Here is a 20,026-nt window from a genome sequence, read left to right on the forward strand (position 1 = left end):
AGGGAAGCTAATCTTGTTTGCTGGACGACAGACCTGCAGACTCTAATTATACTGAACAACAGGCCATTCTGTTGGAGGAGGATATTGTAGAACTTATGCACCTTGTGAAGTGATAAAAAGGTACTATTTTTAGATGTTAGCAATAAGTGCATTATCTGATATAATAGTGCCAGTGTGAATCAAAAGGTTTGACAACCACCAGTTAAAAAGAGTCATTAAATGGATGAAGAGAGCAGAGGAGAATGATGAAGACGGAGGAATGCCGTTTATTCAGAGTCAGGTTCACCTAACATCTGATAATGCATACTGCTTCTAATTTCTAGAAGTGTTGAAACAAATTACAACTTCAGCTATTGTGAAATAAATTATTGACAGTATTACGGACTATTTCAAACTCTCCAATATTAACTTAGATCTAAAAATCCCGTACAGTGTAACCAGGGACCACAATAAACCATCACTATCATAACTTTAGTGAACATTGTTTAAATCATCAGTCCTATATTATAATTCTTGGAGTTAGCATCAATTAATTAATTAAAATGTACAAAACACTTTAATTTGACCTTCTTTCACACAAAAATATTTATTCAAACATTTCACAATTAGTTGCCTTTATGCGCTAAATGTGCTATTTAAATAAAGTAGCCTTGCATTGCCTATTGCTACTTCAAAGCTTCAGATCTGATCTGTGACATATCTGCCCGAAATACGCTGCAACTCTCTCATAGACAACATTCAATATCAATATGACTGACTGCTTTATTAACAGACAGACCAAAACAAAATCTGTTTATCAGATGACCTTATAATTGAGCTTATCTCTTTTCTTGCTGCATCAACACAGGTGCTACCTCCTCGGTCTCTGTGAATACATGTGGAAAAAAAAGCCTCTTTAAAGGTCCCCCCCCTGCAGTCAGTGTTCATAAAGCATGCATATAAGGAAGATAGTGTGCTGCTGAGAAACGTTCAGCAGACGGTCAGGATCAGCTGACCATGTGTAAATGTCATCTGAAGGCTTGAAGGAGGCGATGTGGAGTGGGTGAAGAAGAAGAGAGCGAGGCTGAATAGAGGTAGATCCTTCAGGGCCCAAAGAAAGAGTTAGCCTTTCTCATTAGACGAGAGCTGCCTGTCGTTTGTCATAAGGCCGTTTCTCTATAACATCCTCTTATGTCATGTGACATGTTTTCTAACCTTTCGGACATATGCGTTCTTTCAGCGTTGCTTCACTTAATTGTCCTACGTCTGCATGTTTCCATACCTAGGAGCTGCCCAACACAACCTCTCTTCTTCCACTGTTCGCCTCTGAGCAGCCCCACTGGAGCATTCAGGGATCAAATGCCTCGTCTGGAGGATATGTAGCTCGATCCAAAAGGGAACATTCGGCTAATTCATTCCATTAGATTAATTCCTCAAGATACAAAAGATTACTTTTATATAATAAGTTTCAGCCTCCTCCTAAATAATGCCCTGAATGTATGCTGATTTTGAACACTATATTAATGCTTAGTAGTTTTAATCACAGCGTATGTGCGCATTATTACAATCATGCACCTTTCTAACACAAAGACACACACAAACATCTTTTGCTTCCTCGCCTAAGCTGATGGCGTCCATAAACCTTGTTGTGATTTCTCATGAGGTGAGAAGGAGCTCCTTCACAGTATCAATATCCTGTTTTTATTATGCTGCATTGGCGGCTCTCTATGTTTCCACCTGGGGAGAAATGAGGGCAAACACTGCTCATCTTTAGCTTCTCTGTGAAAGAGCAGAGATGAAAATCCACCGTAGAAGCCTGATTTAAAAATCGCACAAAGGAACTGAAAGACAAATCGCAGCGAGTTACAAGAGATAATGTGTGATGTATTTCACCTCATAATTCTTTTTTATGTAAATAACCTTAAATCTCTTTTGTAAGTGCTCAAAGCTGCATGTCACAGCCTTAACCGGATCCTGGAAGACGCACAGTATTCCCTCTCCTTTATTTTTCTGAGATCATTTTGAATCAATACACTGTACACTTTATTTCGCTACTAAATGTCCTGAAACGAGTAAGGTAATGTCTTTGCCACATTTTACAGTAAAAGCTTGGAGGGGATTCAATGGGTCTGCATGGCTAATAATGAGCCGTTAGTGCCTGTTTTTGATGGAGGGCAAGGCTTCATTGATTTTTTTTTCCCCAAAATAATATTCCTCCAAGTTTTTTTAAACTTAGAAAAAGTTTGGAGCAGAAAATTACCATTTACCAAACAAACGTGAATTTCTGGACCTCCTCAGGACTGAGAAAACGCACACACAACGATTCAATATTAAGACTGATGTCATACTGAAATGCAGTCTGCGTTTAGTATTAAAGCTCTCCTGTCTAGCCCCAGAGCCTCCACGCTGGGGTATGTTGTCTAAAAATTGAATGTGTCTAGCATCAGGCCAACTCAGCTGGACATGGAAACGCTCTCAGCTGCGCCTCGCTCTGGTCTCTCTACTCAAGGTCAGCACAAGCACAGTAATGTAAAGAAGTAGAAAAGTCTAAACTCTTCAAGCCCTTTTGTAGTCTTTCCTTTACTGGAGGTTACATTTTAACTTTAACCTTTACTAAGGATAGTCCAGAGAGGTTGAGGTGACACTCTTCCAAGAAAATGCCCAAATAGCTTTAAAGTGTACTGATAATACAAAGTACTCAATATCAGCCAGACTTTATCCATAAGCAGAGTGAATAAATCACTAGTCACACTGGTAATGGCTGCATTTCTTTTTAACAACATCTCCCCCAATTATCTAAAAATATTTCAGAAATAAAAAATAAAAAAACCAATCTGTCTCTTTTCACAGCAGTCTTTTGTTTTGGAGTACAGCGACAGCACTATTCCCTTAACAGCTTGCCCAATTGTGAGAAGAAATAAAAACAAACTTCTCTCACACGCACGCACGCACGCACGCACGCACGCACGCACGCACGCACACACACACACACTTTTAGATGCACAAAATGCCAAAAAAAACAGTGAGGTCTGGCATCAGTTGTGGGAGTGGAGCTTTTTAAGTAGCATACCTTCCTCCTCCATATGCTCCAAACCCAAGCTAGCAATTATATGGAAACCTCAAAGCTAACCTTAGAACTGTTTCTGGGGACGGGATCATGGATGCCAGCCAGGGTGGACCAAGGCTGGAGATATGCCTGCACTCCAAATCCTGCCATCGTGTTTGAAAAAGGCCCTCTGGTTCACACATACAGTATTACGGTACTTAAACATGGTGGTCATTTACCTGGTGCTCAGACTACATCTATAAGGGTTTTTTTAACTAGTACAATGGTGGTTAGTTTGAAACATGATTACATTTCTTTCCCCCAGAAACGTGCTTTTCTCTGTATGCCTTTGTTGCTTTTTTACGCTTCATGCATCGTAAAGCTGGGTCTTTAAAAGAAGCAGAGCAGCACAGTGCTGCAGATTATCTGCAGAGCGTTGCCACATTTGAGCTGCTACTGTTCAGGACCGTGGCTCTCTGATTGGTCTCACATTGTGCTAAATATCTACTTATGAGAAGAAAAAGAGAAAAATTAATTGCTGCATTGTTAGTTTTGGTGTGTTTCTATGAACATTTGTATGCACAGTCAAAGCTAATGCAGAGGGTGTATTGTTCTCTGGATGAAGTGAATGGATTTCAATTATGAATCCATTATTTCTGTTATTGTGTGGCACTTCAGTTTACTTCATTTTACCAGTCAGAGCATACAACACTGCCCAAAGACCTCTTCACAAATCTACAATTAACCCCCGCCTTCCACTACCAAATATAGAGCAATGGGTTGCAGGCTCTGCTGGTGTTTGCATGTTTGTAGATACTAAGGTATCCTTCAGTGAAGTGAGTCAGGCCAATAATGACAGCAATCATACATCTATAGTCTACTTTCCTATTAAAAACAGAAAAAGACAATACATATCAGCCTAAATCAGAGTCTAATTTCCAGCCAGGACAGAAACATGCTCGGGACTCGGGACGTCACATGACATCCCACAATGTGCTCCCTGCCCACCCATCCATACAGTGCTGCCTGGGAGTAGCCGCTGGCATTGAGCATCACATACTGGCTGTGACTTCACTGCAGCCGTGAGGACAGAAAGTACTTGAATGGGCTTCCCTTCCACCCTGCTGCTTCAGCTCGTCTTTGTTCATAAGATCAAGGACAGAGGAAGCTAGTTGGATGTTAAAAATATTTTTTTGGTCTGGCACTCAGGTTAGCTTTCTATTCTTCACCCTATATGTGTGTGTGTGTGTGTGTGTGTGTGTGTGTGTGTGTGTGTATGTGTGTGTGTGTGTGTGTGTGTGTGTGTGTGTGTGTGTGTGTGTGTGTGTGAATCCTTCTGTGTGATGCAGTGTCGTAGAAATGTGGTTTGCCTGCTTCAATCCAGTAATTCAGATTTCTCTGTCTCAAGATGTGGCAGCGTTTGCACAGTACATGGCTGTACAAGCACTCACACACTGTGCATACGCCATATGCAAGAATAAGTACCCCCTCTCCCACCTACACACACACACACACACACACACACGGCCTACTGGAGTGTAACCATAGAAACGGAGCGCCTGCCCAATAGGAAATGTGATAGAGGCAGCAGAAGAGAGGGAGAGTGTATTCATGTTCATATTCATGATTGTATTCAATCTGTAACACAGTGAACTGACAATAATAACTGATATATACTGTATATAAATATATATATACAAATTTTGAGGGTTTTTTTAGCTATATGCTATCCTCTGATTTATTAGAGCCAGTTGAGTGGAGGGAAAAAAACAGTGTTTTGGATTTATTCTGTGTTCAGGAGGGACATGTGGCAACAACAAGTATTGTATAAAACATGAAGAACAGCTGATTGATAAAGAATCAGAGTAAGAGCTAATATGGACTCTTTATTTTTATTTATCACTATTTATATCGTTAACGCAATTTTGAACAATGTTATTGCACATCGCATATTTTTACATATCCAACATACAATATCAAAAACATCTGCTGAATAATAAAGACTGACGCATAAAGCTTCCAATCATCAAACATTTTTGTATATACAGTATATAAAAATGATGAATACTTGAAAGTGGATGTTTTGTTAACAAATTAAAATGGTGTTGAAATTAGTAGCATGATTAACTAGAACTGCTAGATAAATCTCTTCAGTCGAGTTTAATCGACACAAAGAGTTCATAAATATCTTTGCAGCAACATGACCTATTTACCACAGCTTTATCAAATATTAAAGCTGTGACATTCAAGGTTCAGCAGCTGTGAAGAATGTCAATCCTCACTGATAAGGGGTTTTCAAGAGTTTTGAGAAAAGAACATTATTTTTGCTTATTTTATTATCTAAATCGATTCAGTTTGTTTAATTAGTATTCTAACAATTGCTGATATGCTTATATGACACCTTTTTATGTTGTTTATTCTTTTCCTCCATTCTTATGTTCTTTACACACAAAACAATATTTGATAACTTGTATGATTTCAGCAAATGTTACAAAGTGAGGCGGCTCTTTAATAATCACTGAATGAATCCCTGTTTGCTTTTTGCTAGAAAACAGAAAACAGTGGATTTATTGTTCTAACAGAGGACTGACATCAGCCTTCCAGCAGGGATGTTGAGAACACTTCTGTACCACTCCACAGTTTGCAATTAGGATCCTTAGATACGTTAACACACTCGGGACACACTCTACAACACACTTAGACGAATGCACAAGTGGAGACTAACACGCAGGCACAAACACACAGAATCTATTTTCATTCATCATCAAGATTATGTAGCTTTTTTGATGTAACTGGCATCCCACTCTGTAGCAAGCGGGTCAGACTTGACATCAGGATGTTGAATCACCAAGCAAAGTATTTGATTGTTATTAAATATGCTTGATGTAAGAATGAACAAAATAGTCTAGGGATAATTAGTTCTTCACATCCCCCATGAAGATTTTTTAATAACAGGATGATATGATGTCTGACATTTTCTTTTGAAACAATCACATCAAAATGATGTTTATTTTCTTAGGAGATTTTACTTTTTTTTTTTTCTCCCTGTGTGTGTTTCTATTTAATCACCACAAACAAAGCGGTTCTCACAGAAGTAACACTGAAAAGAAACACAACGAAGAAACGACAGCAATTAAATCCCTTTGATAATGAGTTTTTGCTATTTTAATGCTGGCAGTGGTGCGTCATGTGGGCTGTAATGTGTGATGCTAGAATAATATTGTCCGCCCACCTCCATATCCCTCTCTCGCTCTCTGTGATGACTACAGGTAAGAGGAGAGTGTCAGTGATGCAGAATGTGTGTAGGCGACTGAGCGTGGGAGAAGACAGCGATTTGGATTCTGCATTTTTCACATGTGGGAATCCGTCACATGGCAGAAGACAGAAGGATGAGTGGGCAGAACAGTGACAGAAAGAGAGAAAGCGGGTTTCAGCAGCCTTGTGCAAATGTCAGTAAAAGTGCGCTGTTATGGCATCTGTCAGACAAAACATCAGCGGCATCGAACTCTGCCGCTGACTGACCTACTAAAGCTCCCTGGAACATCCCCCTAACAGTTGCTTATTCTGAAAAGTCTCATGCAAACTGCTGACTTCGATAAAAAAGCTTAGCTAAAAATGCAATGAAACAGCATTTTATAACGGTGCTGGGGCTTTTATCAAGAGCAGCTTACAGTTGGAGCTGCAGGTAGGTGCTTAGTCTCTCTCTCTATATCACAGTCTCCTCTAGGGGAAAACACAGTGATGTGATTTTTCTTCTTTTGAAAAAAAAACAAAAACATTTTTATCCTGTTTCTAGTCTTCTATGAGAGCTAAGCATCGACAGCTTCTCGTCACCTTGTCAACGCTTCGTTGGATGTGGAAGGAGTTTCTAAATAATAGATGATCCCCCATCTGACCTGTCATTCCACAGTGCAGCAGGTACTCCACATGAACGGTCTTTAATGTGTCTTCACAGGAAACATCTGCACTGCCTCTTCTAAGTATATGCATAAATGTAATTTAAAGTGATCTCAAGTAGTAACAAATCTATCTTCAATAAAGCTACTACAATTAAACCATCTTCATACAGCAGATCTGGATGCTGCAGATCTCATGCTATGATCAAATGTAAGTAATGATTCACTAAGTGCTGTTTTGTAAAAAACAAGAATGAATTACCAATAAAATGTGTTTAATTTACGCTGTTCTGATTCTTCAATGGTTCTTAAAGCAACTACATTGTGTAGGGAGCAAAGAAAGAAAGGCATTGGAGAAAAGGCAGGGAAGATGGAAGGGTTGTGGGTGGTGAGAAATGCACAAGTAAAGGGAAGTTGAATGAGAAGGAGCAAAAGGAAGGAAGACGGGGCAAATAGAAGTAAAAAGAAATGAAAGTAGAGGAGGAATGAGCAAAGATGGAGGATAGATGTGGGAACACAGTTAATGAAATGTGAATGGAAAGGTGTCGTGGGAGATATTTAAGAAGACAGAGGTGGGAGGAAGGGAGGAAGATAAAAGGGGAGACACAAAGGCAGGAGTGATTTTAGGGCGGTGGCTAAGGTGGGAAGGGTAAAAGAAGGGACGCAGGATTAAAGGATTAAACCTAAGAACGAAGGTAAAAGGAGGAAGGAGAGTGCAAATGGCAGAAGGTGCTTTTATACTCCTATGACAGCTCATTTTCACTTTAACAACAACTTGCTCAGCCATGCACACACAAACACACACACTGCGGTTCTCTAGCAAAAACATTTATGATCTGTGCTGGGTTCAAATCAAACCCAAAGGGGGGAAAAAAGAAGTTATCCTGCACACTAGAAGAAATCTATGGGTATCTAAGCTAGACCACATATAGCATACATGAACATTTAAACAAAAATGAACAAAGTAAATCTGAAAACATCAACAAAATGCTTACTGTGCTTGAAATGCAAATCCTGACAAAGCTTAAATAACTTTTGAATTAGCATAGGAGGGAAATTAAAACCAGCAAGACTCTACAAACAGACTGCAGGCAAACTGTGTGCTAATCATGTCTCAATTGCAATTCACTGAAGCAATAAAGCCTCCTATTGAGACTTTGCCCGGCAAATAATGAGGATTTCTCATTCTCTCTCACAAAGTCGTCCCTCCAGTGAGCTCCAACACAGAGAGATGGAGACGAGCTAGCAGGACGGAGAGACAGATACACACGGGGCGGTGGATGCCTCGAGGTCTAAGTCAGATTGCACTGCTGTTTTTTGATGGTTTGAATCCTCGTATGTTATTAAAAAAATCTTCATGGGGGATGTGAAGAACTAATTATCCCTGGACTATTTTGTTCATTCTTACAGTTAATCAATTGCTTGTCTTTGCTGTTGTTGTTATTGTTGTTTGTCGGGTCGTGGATGGTTCTGTATTATCGTTTTCATCAACTCTGGGTTATAAACATAGTTTTTTATGATCCGCTGTTATTTGCCATTAAGAGAGAACGACATTTCCAGGCTGCTAAAGTAATCTTCTTTTATTTCCCAGCAAATAAAAAATGAGTTGAAGACTCCTTCTTCAAATCCCCCTGGTTGACTTTTAATTGAACAGTTAAACATTTGAGTAATTCTGCCTGCAGAACAGCTACATGATCACTGTCAGTGCAAGGCCTAAAGGTCAGTGCATTATGCTTGATCCATTACATGTTTTAAAATGTTCTATAAGCTTTTCATAGGTACCTATATTACTTCTATTAAAAAAATACCCCCCCCCCCCTAAAAAAAAAGGGTGACATCATAACTGCAAAAAACGACAAGATCTTCCAATGCATCCTCTGTAAAAAAAAAAAAAAAAAAAAAACAAACCCAAAAAAACCTGCTGTCAGAGCATAAGGCCCAGCTCGCATGCAGCAACATGCAGGTGGCTTGAACATACAGAAACAGTTTGAACAGAAGTGCATGTAAGCTCAAATATGTGTACGGGGGTTGTACTTGATGTTCTTGTACCTTGCTAGTCAAGAATGTGCTCTTTCCAGATTTACTGAAGTAAAAGACAGGCTGGTGGAATGAGGAAAAAGATTATGCACATGAAACATGCCTGGGAGGAAAAGAAACTGTCAGGCTACTTTTTGAATTCTACAGCTGGGGAAACTTAAAACAGAGATTCGGATGAGTTGCTAGAAGAACACTACGGCATAAAAATGTCCTGAAAGGGTCAGTAGACGTGATTAAAAAAAAAGTCCTTCTTACCATTTGCAGAGGCCTCTTTCGCAGGTCCCTCTCTGTGACCAGTCTGTCCTGGTCAGTGACGTAGAGTCCCCGCTGCGCCAGCGCCTGGATGACGGCATCGTGACCCAGCAGGGGTTTGGCAGCGTCGCTCTTCAGGATGAGGCTGCCGGCCCTGCAGTAGAGGTCTGCAGAGAGGAGGAGGCTGGCCACAGGAGGCTTCAGGTGCTCCTGCTCGTACTGGTCCGTGTAGAAAGGGTCCTTTAAATCTGACGGGACGCTGTCTGCATTGTGGCCAAATTGGAGATAAAAGATTGCACTTTAGATATAAAAAATATACCACTCAAGAACAACGTCTGTGAGGTGGCAGAAACATTGCATGTAAGAAAAAAAAGAAAAGAAAATCTTAGATGCAAGTTTGCCATACATTTCACCAATTTCTTACTGAACTGAATATAGAGTGAGGTAAAACTAAGGAATACAAAAAGAGTAAAACTTTGGTTATTTAGACATGAGTTTGAATGCAATGATGGCATCTTATTCCAAATCTGCAACTGCAGTTAGACTTTATGATGACATTTCCAGCGAGTGCCAAGATTCCCTGCAATTCCTTTTCCTTGGCAAGTGTGCTTCGTTTTCATTGCCATGCTTCGACAATATCTTGATGTGGTATGAGTGGATAGACCGCAGCGTTGCTATAGCAACCGTGGAGGGAGAGGAACCTGATCGATTCATCTAGTCTGTATCTCTGCAGCTTCGAGCTCCCTGGGAACACCCCTCTCACTGTCTGCTTCATCAAAGAGAGAGCCTTCATGGGTTTGTGTGAAGTGTGTGTGTGTGTGTGTGTGTGTGTGTGTGTTTGTGTGTGCACCTCAGGCAAGTCCAAGCAATGGGATTACAGCCTACAGATAATATGAAGACATTGCATGTTTTACTGCTTCTGTCTTCCATCTTCTTGTCTATATGTTTACTGAGCGAAGAGGAAATGTTTCTTAAAAAGAAAAAGAGTTGCTACTGTGGCCTTTCTTTTTCCACAACTGATTAAACGATACAATTGTGGTTAACTGGGTTTGAAACTTGATCATGCAGCTGTGTGAAAAAAACAAACATCTGCACACACTCCAGATGCAGATCCTATCACACTGTGAGGGCTCAGAAGATGCACATTTTGATAACTGCCTGACATACGCAGAGAACATGTGGTGACAGCTTTACATCCCTGACACTGCTTTCCATCCTCCAATTCACCCACCCACACACACACACACCAATGAATAACCTGACCATTATCACAAGGTCATCTGCTGAGTGACTGAGTTATTATGGAACCAGGATGCAGACAGTGGCAGTAGCAGGTATCTATATTAAATGTTTTTTTCTTGAATGTTCATGTTATTGACCAAACAAAAGAAACATTGATCTTTCCTCCAGCCCTCCCCCTCCATCATCGCACACAACCCAACCTCAACAACATCTTGAGGCTCGTAAAGTGTCCGCATTTTGCTCAGGTAAATAAAATAAACATACAGTTTATTATTGAGTTCTATACAATGTGTGTATTCCATGTTTACTGAGCTTAACAATCCCACAAAGCTAAAACAGCTGCATTTACAAAAGTGATCACAATCGATCCATAGTAAGCACAGCAGTCAAAAAAATAAAGCTTCAATCATTGCATCAAATTTGCATCAATTCAACCACTTCTAAAATCTGCTGTTTTGACGCACTTGAGCAAGTAAGTAGAGAGTCAAATGAATTTACAGTTCACCCATGTGTTCAAAAAGGACAGCTCTGCCAATGAATTTCAGCTGCTATGTGCATTAAAAACTTGTCGTTGTGCTGTCTGATAGAATTGAAAAGCATTTCCAAACAGTATGATGACTTGCTGTATAGGCTACATCTTGCATCCACTAAAATGTATTTTCTTGACACACTCCTTTATTGACGTAATGAGGCATATGCATGCTGAGTATATCGAGCAGCGTAGGCAGAGATCTGGAGATGAGCCCGCTCTCTCTCTGGAGGGCTATATTTTTGGAATCAGCCCATTTCTTTCAGGCCTGATTCAGAATACACAGAGGATCTGCAAGGAATCTCATGTTTGCTGGGCTTTTACAACACACTGTAAAGGTATAATCTGTGGCTGCACAGCTGAGACAAACAGAGCTGCATTGTTTATTTTGAAGATACTTTGTTGAAGCCAACATAAAAATGAGGCACAGTATTTCGCTAATTACAATAAGAGGAATCGAAATGACAGAAAGCCTTTGGTCGCGGGAAGTCTTTTGTTTTTCTATATGTGGAAAACCCTGGCTCTGACGGTTATTTAAGTTTCCACATCCATAGGTGTTTGAGTATTGATTGATACCTTTTCTATATTGCTTCTTTTAAATGTTCTGATTGGGAATGCAAATGCAAAGGGTGATCTTCAATAAAACATTACAATCCACCTACCCTGACCAAATTGTGCATGTGCACCTTAAAAGTTCTCCAGCTGTGGAACACATTTTCAGAATGAATGATACAGCTATCAAAAGATCGACGAAATCAAAATGATTTAGGCCTGATTCATTGAATATCTTCTAGCTCCTACTTACACTTTCAAAACCCAGTGTAGAGATTCTTGCACGCTGGCTGCATTCTATTTTTTCTGAGGCCAGTCACAAAGTGATCTGCTTCGGCTACAGACTCCTGAGCTGAGATTTTCTAAAAACCCCGCTTCAGAGTAAAATCCTTTTTCACTGTAGTGTCAGTGAATGGACAGAGGCCTCATTCATAAATACAGTGAAGTGATCTTGCTCCGCTTCTCTGCTCAGTTGTTCCACCTTATCTGTCCCGTCTCTGTCACCTAGAATTAACAATACCACAATCATGTATTAAAAAGCTTAAAAGAGCAGCAGACACCAGTTCCCGGTTGTGCCTTTTGCAGCTGCTTAAGGGTGAAAAACGATGCTGTTACCATGTGTCAGACGACACTATTTAGCACATTTCCACTCTGACGGCTGAGAACTAACATTTGACAGCAGCTTTTTGCCTCTTCACCAGACACGTCTATTGAATCTGCTCAAATTGTGAACATGTGACTTAAAGGGTGTGTGTCAGTCACATACTTACAAGTGTTACGCTTATAGTGATGTGAGGTATAGGTTTTGACAGGTATGTAGTTGAAATAGATGAGTTATTGTCACTGTTAATCTAAATTATTGTAATTCTGACTGATGGACAATAGAGGGTGTTAATAACTAATGCATTAAAACAATAATACCTTTAATTCGAGCATGAGTGAGCCTCTGAGCCACCATGTTTCAACTTTCATATCTATATTTGTATCATCCATCTACCTGAAAGTAGCAATACTGTTGATTTATCTTACTTTTCCTCATCACATTTTTTAAACACACCCTTTTTCTGTGCAAAATCCCTTGAGGCTATTTAAAAAAAAAAAAAATCTCACAAGTGATGATGCCTTTTCCCCCACAAAATGTGGATGCTGTCCTGGAGGTGACATCATCGGGGACCCCTTCCTACCTCTGTGTTCTTACATTGATGCCTGTTTCCATTAGGGACAACACAGTTATTGATCACCGCAGAGGAAATGGTTTTATGTGTGTCCCCCCCTTGGGATGATATTTATGAATCTTTCCAATAGGCAATTCATTTTCACAGAACAACAGGGGTGTTTTGCACCTTAAAAGGTTTAACTCGGATGGAAAAATCACAGAGAATCCTGGTAGAGGAAATCGCCTCAGGTAATCAAAAATGAGTCCATAGTGCAAATCAAGCCTCCGATGTCTATACAGGCCAAGGCAGGTGAGGTTTAGTGTCAAATCAAAATTATTACCACTACAAGAACTGTATAACATACATGCAATGCTTTATATATTTCTACTATTAGGCCTACTTAAACCTGCTCACCAACATTTCATTTTGAAAACCAAAACTATTCATGCAGCGTTCAGGTGCAGTAATGTCCCTACCTGTCCCGTATGCTTTGGCCACCAGCCATGTGAAGCTACAACATATTTTGGCCCTGGAGAAGTCATAGTGCTCAAAAGACTTTATTGACGGAGCAACGAAGGTCTTCCTCGCATCCCTGACGTCCTGAACTTCACCCATATTCCTCCCTCAATTGTTTGTCTTGAACCCTGCAGCGCACTTAACGCGAAAGCATCACACTCGTGGAATCTCGTGGAAAAACAACACACGGCGGTAAATGACGGGATGCGGTGTCTGTCCGGACGCTATAGACAGATTTGTTCAGTCATGAAATGCTCGGTTGGCTTCTGGTTTTGGCGTAATGTAGTCACGTTTGCACAATGAGTCGCTAGTCTCGGTGTTTTTCATCCATTCGGACGCGTAGCAGCTGAAATTGGCTTCGTTCAAACAAACTCGGAAGGTTTCCTTGTATTTCAGTGGAAAAAACGCTCTCCGGCCGACATAAAAACAGAAATAGGCCTACATCCATTCTTTCGGTTCTTTGGAAAGCATGCAGCTTCTCCCTTTCATGTCCATGTGTTATTGTTTTAATAACCTAATGTATTAAGCGTTCCCTCCCCTGTTCTGTCTCTTGGTGCCGTGGTGCGGTTTTCCTGCCGCACTGAGGCACTCGAAGCCCTGCACCCTTCGCACTCAATGCGCATGCGCTAAGGTTGCTTTCAAATGCAGCCGGGAATTCTTACATACATTGGAGGCGTCTCCTTTTTTTTTTTTTTTGTGCGCGTAAACTGAATGAAATTGGCTGCTTTAAGATTAAGGTTTATCATTACGGACTACAGTGTTCATCTGTTACTTATTATTCGCATGGAAATGTATTTATTCAAACTATCAGCATCATCAGATAGTAAAACACACAATATTTGTGTTTCCAACGTGCACCTGAATGCATGACAAAACCCGAAACATAAACATGACCAAAAAACGAAGACTCTGCACAAAACTAACTAAATAACAAACAAACAAACAAACAACAAATGTCGAGTCATTTTCCATCAGTTTGGACAAAAAACACTTCAAGGCAGGCTGTAATGACATACATGACCATGGAAAAGCTCCGTTCTTAAAAACTACATTTCCCAACGTGCAAACGCATTCTGCGTCATCAGGCGGCGTCGGTTATTGTTTTGAATCGTTGGAATATGATGCGTGGAGGTAAAGTTTGTCGTTCATAATCATCATACAGGTAAAATACACCCCAAACCAACCGATTTTCTTGGTTTGAAAACTATCACACGAACATTTAGACTTGTTTTTCGTAGCCTACTCCCTGTCCTCTTCATGTGTTGTCTGACTGCATCGTGTTTCCTTGTCATCTTCATGTGTCCTCTTAAGTTCTTCAATGTAGGTGTTTCAGCATTCACTTACACCAAAACAACGTTTTTGCAAATGGAGCAAAGACATTTATTGTTTAATTATAATTTAATTGAAAGATCGTGAATATAGATGACTTGTTTATTCTGTAAATAATATACGGTATGTAAAGAAGCTGGTGTAATTATGACTATACATTACTCTAGCTTACATTTAAATACATTTTTTTTTTGCTTAGGGTCACATTTTGGCAAGGGCAATTCTGTTTACCGGTACATGTGTTTTTTTTTTATGATGTTCACAGGTTAATACCCACCTACTCCCACCTAAAAGAAAAAAAACAGAAAATGTTTGTGCCCAGAGCTCTGAAAGTGAAGAGACCTGCCCAGGCCTCAAGCCACATTTTGACCAAGAAAAGCAAAGGCGATTGGGAGGAGAGAAAGGATGAAGGTATTTCAGTGGCACTTGTTCAAAAGGAGGAAGCATTTGAAGACACAGAATCACAGTGTGGTACGATCCAAACAAGTGGAGAGTCTGCAGGTGTGACAGAGAGCTCAGTGTGCAAGGACGTACTGGATCCTGCCTCAAGTGATGCAGAGGATGACACGGAGGAAGAGGAACCTGTAAAATCCTTTAGAAAGAGCCAGAGATGGCCTGAGCCGGGGGAGCCTGTCTGTGTGATGTGTGGTCGCTATGGAGAGTACATCTGTGACAGTACTGACAATGATGTTTGCAGTCTTGAGTGCAAAGCCAAGCATTTGGCCCAAATGGGGTTAGGGACCGGGGCAGATGTGTTTATCCGTACGGACAAAACTGAAGATGAAATAAAGACTCAAACTCAACAGCAAGCGGGTGACCCTGGTGGAGTATGCATTAGTGAATCAAGCTATTCCTACAGGGAAGATCCGTTCATTTCAGGCCTAACAGAAGAGCAGGTGCAGCGGATTAAACAGGAGCTGGGCGTTGAAACAGAGGGGAGAGACGTCAGTAGACCCATAGTTGAGTTTGAACACTGTGGCTTCCCTGCGACACTCTATGGAAACCTGAAGAAGGCTGGCTATGAGGCACCCACACCCGTCCAGATGCAGATGGTGCCTGTTGGTCTCACCGGACGAGATGTGATCGCCAGCGCTGACACAGGCTCAGGGAAGACTGTGGCCTTCCTTCTGCCAGTGGTTGTGAGGGCACTGGAGGTACAGTGATACTCCTATTTGTATTTATTTCAGAGAGGTCTACTTTTTAACTCAAAATGTATTTCTCATTTTTATCTAGATGAATCTATATTTAGCAAAACACGAGCAACCTGACATCACAGTAGCCCAAAATCTCCTTTTTGATGTCTGCTGAAAAGCCTGTGTGACACGATGATATCTTTGCCTTTACAAAACCTTTGGCTGATTTGAATGAACGTATACATAATATACCTCGGACACAGCTATATACAGTTACAGTCTAGCAGATGAGGGGAAAATCTGAATTTATTTTTTTGTGATGCGTGGTAAAGAACAAACAAATCATCTATGGCAGACATGGGCTCTGTAATGTTACTTACGTAATTTAATCCCATGATTGCTTGTATGTGTATTAAGATGCAGAGCCTTTTATTCCTCTAGAAAACAGCACACAGTGTGAGCAGTCCTGTGGCTCTGATCCTGACCCCTACCAGGGAACTGGCCATTCAGATAGAGAGACAGGCCAAAGAGCTTGTGATGGGACTGCCTAACATGAGGACTGCACTGCTGGTGGGCGGCATGCCGCTTCCTCCACAGCTCCACCGCCTGAAAAGCAGCATTAAAGTACAGAGTCCTTGATTTAATTTTGGTATTTCATCCTTCAGTCAATGAAAACATTTCTTTGGAGTTGTCAGCGTTCCACTTTGTCATGTTCTACTTCTGGTATTCTTCCCCTTTAGATAATCATAGCCACCCCTGGGAGACTTCTTGAGATCTTGAAGCAGAAGGCAGTTCACTTGAATAATGTGAAGGTCATCGTGGTTGATGAGGTATGATAAACAATGTGTAAACAACCAGCTAAAGGGTTTCCAATGGAAAAAATATGGAATTATTGGAAGTATATTTTCATCCAATGATCCATGCTTAACAAACCCAGAAAACCTTCATTTGTGTGGATTCAGCCATGGTTAGTATCTAACATTATTGTATGCCAATGATAATGTTTCATGATAGCTAATTGGATGTGAGTCATGGAATGTCCAAAAACATGTTGTTAAATTCAGGATTTACCAAAAATCATTCTTAAACTTTTGAAGAAAAAAACTTGCATTTTGGCTGCATGAATTGGGTTAATTATACATTTCAGCTTTATTTAGAAGAAACGGTACAACCCTGAACTACAGAACACACAGAGACATTGTTTGTGTTGTATCCCACAGGTTGACACGATGTTGAAGATGGGTTTCCAGCAGCAGGTTCTGGAGATTTTGGAGCAAGTTCCCGAAGCGCACCAGACTCTACTTGCGTCTGCCACCATCCCAAAGGGAACGGAAGAGCTGGCAGCCCGATTGGTTCGTGACCCCATTCGTATTGTCATTGGGGAGAAGAACCAGCCCTGTGCCAACGTGAGGCAGATCCTGCTCTGGGTAGAGGAACCCTCCAAGAAGAAGAAACTATTTGAAATTGTCAACGTAGGTTATAGACTTCAGTGTGTTTTTTTTTTAATGACTTAGAGAGGTACATTAAGATGCACTCAGTCTCTTTTGATTCAGCAAGTCTGGTACTCACTTATAGTCTCTAAAAACAACGATTTTGGGTGGAGTGTCACTTTAAGATCATTTAAAGACTTTCTTTAAGAAGTCAGCAGTTTTCTTTTTGGTGTAACACCAAGTTTAATTGTACACTAGAGAACAAAGAAAGTGCTTTGGTAAGCCAAACATAAAAAGTAGGTTATTATCATAATTTTAGTTTATAGTGGCTTTTTTAAAATTTTTTACTGGATATGCACTGGTACCAGCTTGGTATTTTATTTACTGGCTGTTTGAAGGTGGTAATTCCTTAAGCTCAGAAGACCAGTGTCCTCATGACACCATATTTAGACAGCCATTGCTGCTGCCCTGGTCCCCGTCTGGAGGAAATGGGTGGGCTCTAAGTCATGGCTTCACTCCAGGAATCCCAGCAATGACTTGAACCAATTTACACAGGACAAGACAGGAAAGGTCTGCTTTAGTTTACCCAGTGAAGATCATTGTGCATGTAACATGAGCCACTATAGTCTGAGTCAAAGGAGCTATTTAGGTGAAGTTATTAATGACTATTATTAGAATAAAGCTACTGTCGCTGAAGAGGGGAAAAGGTTGGATGCATGAGCACTGTGGAATCAGACTGGAATTCTGGGAAACCCCAAGAAAACAAACAGGAAAACAACCAAAAGAATCAGAAACTAAAACAGTTGTTTCTTACTACGCTGGGCAGAGAGTAAATTGTTACCATAGTCAGAAAATGTTCACCTAGTTCTGAAAAGAAGCCCTGTTTGAGTATAATGGACAGATACAAACAGCCTCATATTGAGGAACATATATTCTGACTAAAGCTCTGTCCAGGTTTGAGTGACAGGGGATAAACTGTGACTAGCTGAAAGGGAAAACTTGCAATCATCATACTGTGAAGATTGTCATGCTTAACCCCAGGCACTGTAACATCTCCTTGTTAACAGTTCTTAGCTGCAGCAAATCCAAAGACAAGCCTAACAGGTGAATGGGGCCTTTTTCAGACCTGTCAGCCAACATTAATATGGTACTTTTCAACCACTGCTGTGGAATTGTGACTGCCACCTGCTGGAGGAATTTGAAAATCAGCCTCTTGCCATCTTTCACGTCCTGAAATAATGACTAAGATAGATTTTGCTTTCATGACATAATCCTTACAATAAAATAAAGCCAATACACACATTGGCCTTAACTGCAAATTGAGTTATTGAATTGACTGTATTAACATAGTAATGTTAAAAAAGGGGGAAAATAAAATAACCAAACAGTTTTATTTTCTCACTTCTCAGGACAGTAAGCTGTACCAGCCTCCTGTGGTGGTGTTTGTCGACTGTAAACTGGGAGCTGATTTGCTGTGTGAGGCGGTCGCCAAGGTGACAGGCCTCAACACTGTGGCAATCCACTCTGACAAAAGCCAATGGGAACGCAACCGCATCCTCAGGGTGAGTCCAGCAGCAGCAGGAAAGTAACACGGTCAAGTGAATACAGTACATGGCAGTTCTCTAACCTTGGGTGTCATGTAGTGCAGCTTCTGAACTACGAGTAGCTGGAGGGCTGTAGTCCCAATGAATTAGGAGTTAACAGTTTTTATCAGCGCATTAAGATTCTTTTAAAAGACTAACTATTGATTGTCAAAGAATATACAGGGGAAAAAGGGATGTTTCGGACTCTATCCATTGCCCCGTCCTAAATAAAGGGGAAAAAAGCCTTGAAAATAATCTTTTTATGCTCTATGATGTCACATTTTATCCAATCCCATTGCTTTGTTTATAAGAGTTAAAAAGTAGGTCCTTATTTAAGGTTTTTCAGTCTGTTAATGGTTTCGGCGTTGTTAAACACGTCTGACAGTGAAGAACCTGCTTTGTCGTTTCCTCAGGGTCTACTGGATGGAGCCTTTGAAGTGGTGATCAGTACAGGTGTGCTGGGCCGAGGTCTGGACCTGGCCAATGTCAGACTGGTGGTTAACTTTGACATGCCAAACACAATGGATGAATATGTCCATCAGGTTAGTAATACCAAGACTGAGTTTGTTAGTTTATGAGAGCAACGTTTTGTGTAGTTCTCATCATTGTGTATATTCGGCAGTCAGATATTCAGTGATTACAGATTAGTCAGGTTGACACTTTCTAATAATGAAGCCTCATGACTTCTTACTTACTGATACGTTTATTAAGAATGGGGGGGGGGGGGGGGGTGGGATTGTATACATTTGTGTATGTAAGTAAATATGTTGTACTTTGTCAGCTAAATGAAGATATTCATTGTCTTTAGATGCGTTTTATTGAAAAATAATTTTCCTCTCATCCAGGTGGGCAGAGCGGGTCGGCTGGGACACAGAGGAACAGCAATCACCTTTCTCAACAGCAACAACAAGCGTCTGTTTCTTGATGTGGTAAACCGGGTCAAACCCACAGGGTCCATTCTCCCTCCTCAGCTCCTAAACTCTCCCCACCTCCACGAGCAGCAGAGGAGGGAAAAGCAAAGGGCCAAGCAGGGGCCTGATGATGTGCTAGTCACTAAGAACAATCTATTGGACATCATAAGGAAACATGACCGTCGCAAAAAGTAGCCAGTTTTCTCTGAAATGGTGCTGTGTATTTACCAAGAAAGGCTAAATGTCTAGTTTTTATATTTTTTCAATGTAATTTTGATGTATTCTAATTAGATGGCATGTGTTATTATATAAATAAAGTTTATTCTTATTATTTATCTTAGACTATTTATTCAAATAACAACAGTCCTCTAATCTACAGCTTTCAACCCATGGTTCTCCCACTGTGGGACAGTCTTTCCTGCGTTTACTGTTAT

General features: G+C 40.6%; 2 protein-coding genes across 8 annotated transcripts in view; one reads left to right on the forward strand and one right to left on the reverse strand.

The window, feature by feature from the left end:
* The window catches only part of camsap2a (calmodulin regulated spectrin-associated protein family, member 2a), a 45,380-nt gene extending 31,582 nt beyond the window's left edge, over window positions 1-13,798 (reverse strand). For all 6 annotated transcript variants that reach the window (XM_065955789.1, XM_065955787.1, XM_065955788.1 and 3 more), the window contains exons 1-2: window positions 13,167-13,798; window positions 9,214-9,473 (exon numbers count right to left, since the gene is read on the reverse strand). In XM_065955789.1, coding sequence (XP_065811861.1) covers window positions 9,214-9,473; window positions 13,167-13,305 — 399 coding nt within the window. In that variant the 5' untranslated portion in view covers window positions 13,306-13,798. The remainder of the gene's footprint in view (window positions 1-9,213; window positions 9,474-13,166) is intronic.
* Window positions 13,799-14,218: 420 nt separating this feature from the next.
* ddx59 (DEAD (Asp-Glu-Ala-Asp) box polypeptide 59) lies at window positions 14,219-19,927 on the forward strand. Of its 2 annotated transcripts, none has more exons than XM_065955790.1 (8): window positions 14,219-14,368; window positions 14,801-15,689; window positions 16,110-16,292; window positions 16,409-16,498; window positions 16,889-17,140; window positions 18,508-18,660; window positions 19,095-19,223; window positions 19,527-19,927. In XM_065955790.1, the coding sequence occupies exons 2-8, from the start codon at window positions 14,844-14,846 to the stop codon at window positions 19,785-19,787; spliced, it is 1,914 nt and encodes a 637-aa protein (XP_065811862.1). In that variant the 5' UTR covers window positions 14,219-14,368; window positions 14,801-14,843; the 3' UTR covers window positions 19,788-19,927. The 2 variants fall into 2 exon arrangements, with proteins under 2 accessions (XP_065811862.1, XP_029134661.2); XM_029278828.2 differs by having other exon boundaries at window positions 14,296-14,337.
* The last annotated feature ends 99 nt before the right edge of the window (window positions 19,928-20,026 follow it).

The sequence above is a fragment of the Labrus bergylta genome, chromosome 6 (genome assembly GCF_963930695.1).
Source record: "Labrus bergylta chromosome 6, fLabBer1.1, whole genome shotgun sequence".
Classification (NCBI taxonomy): domain Eukaryota; kingdom Metazoa; phylum Chordata; class Actinopteri; order Labriformes; family Labridae; genus Labrus; species Labrus bergylta.

Coding starts and splice junctions, on each gene's coding strand:
- ddx59 (XM_065955790.1), top strand. CDS start 14,844: ATGTTTGTGCCCAGAGCTCTGAAAGTGAAGAGACCTGCCCAGGCCTCA. Junction 18,661..19,094: donor AACGCAACCGCATCCTCAGG/GTGAGTCCAGCA, acceptor TCGTTTCCTCAG/GGTCTACTGGATGGAGCCTT. Junction 19,224..19,526: donor TGGATGAATATGTCCATCAG/GTTAGTAATACC, acceptor CCTCTCATCCAG/GTGGGCAGAGCGGGTCGGCT.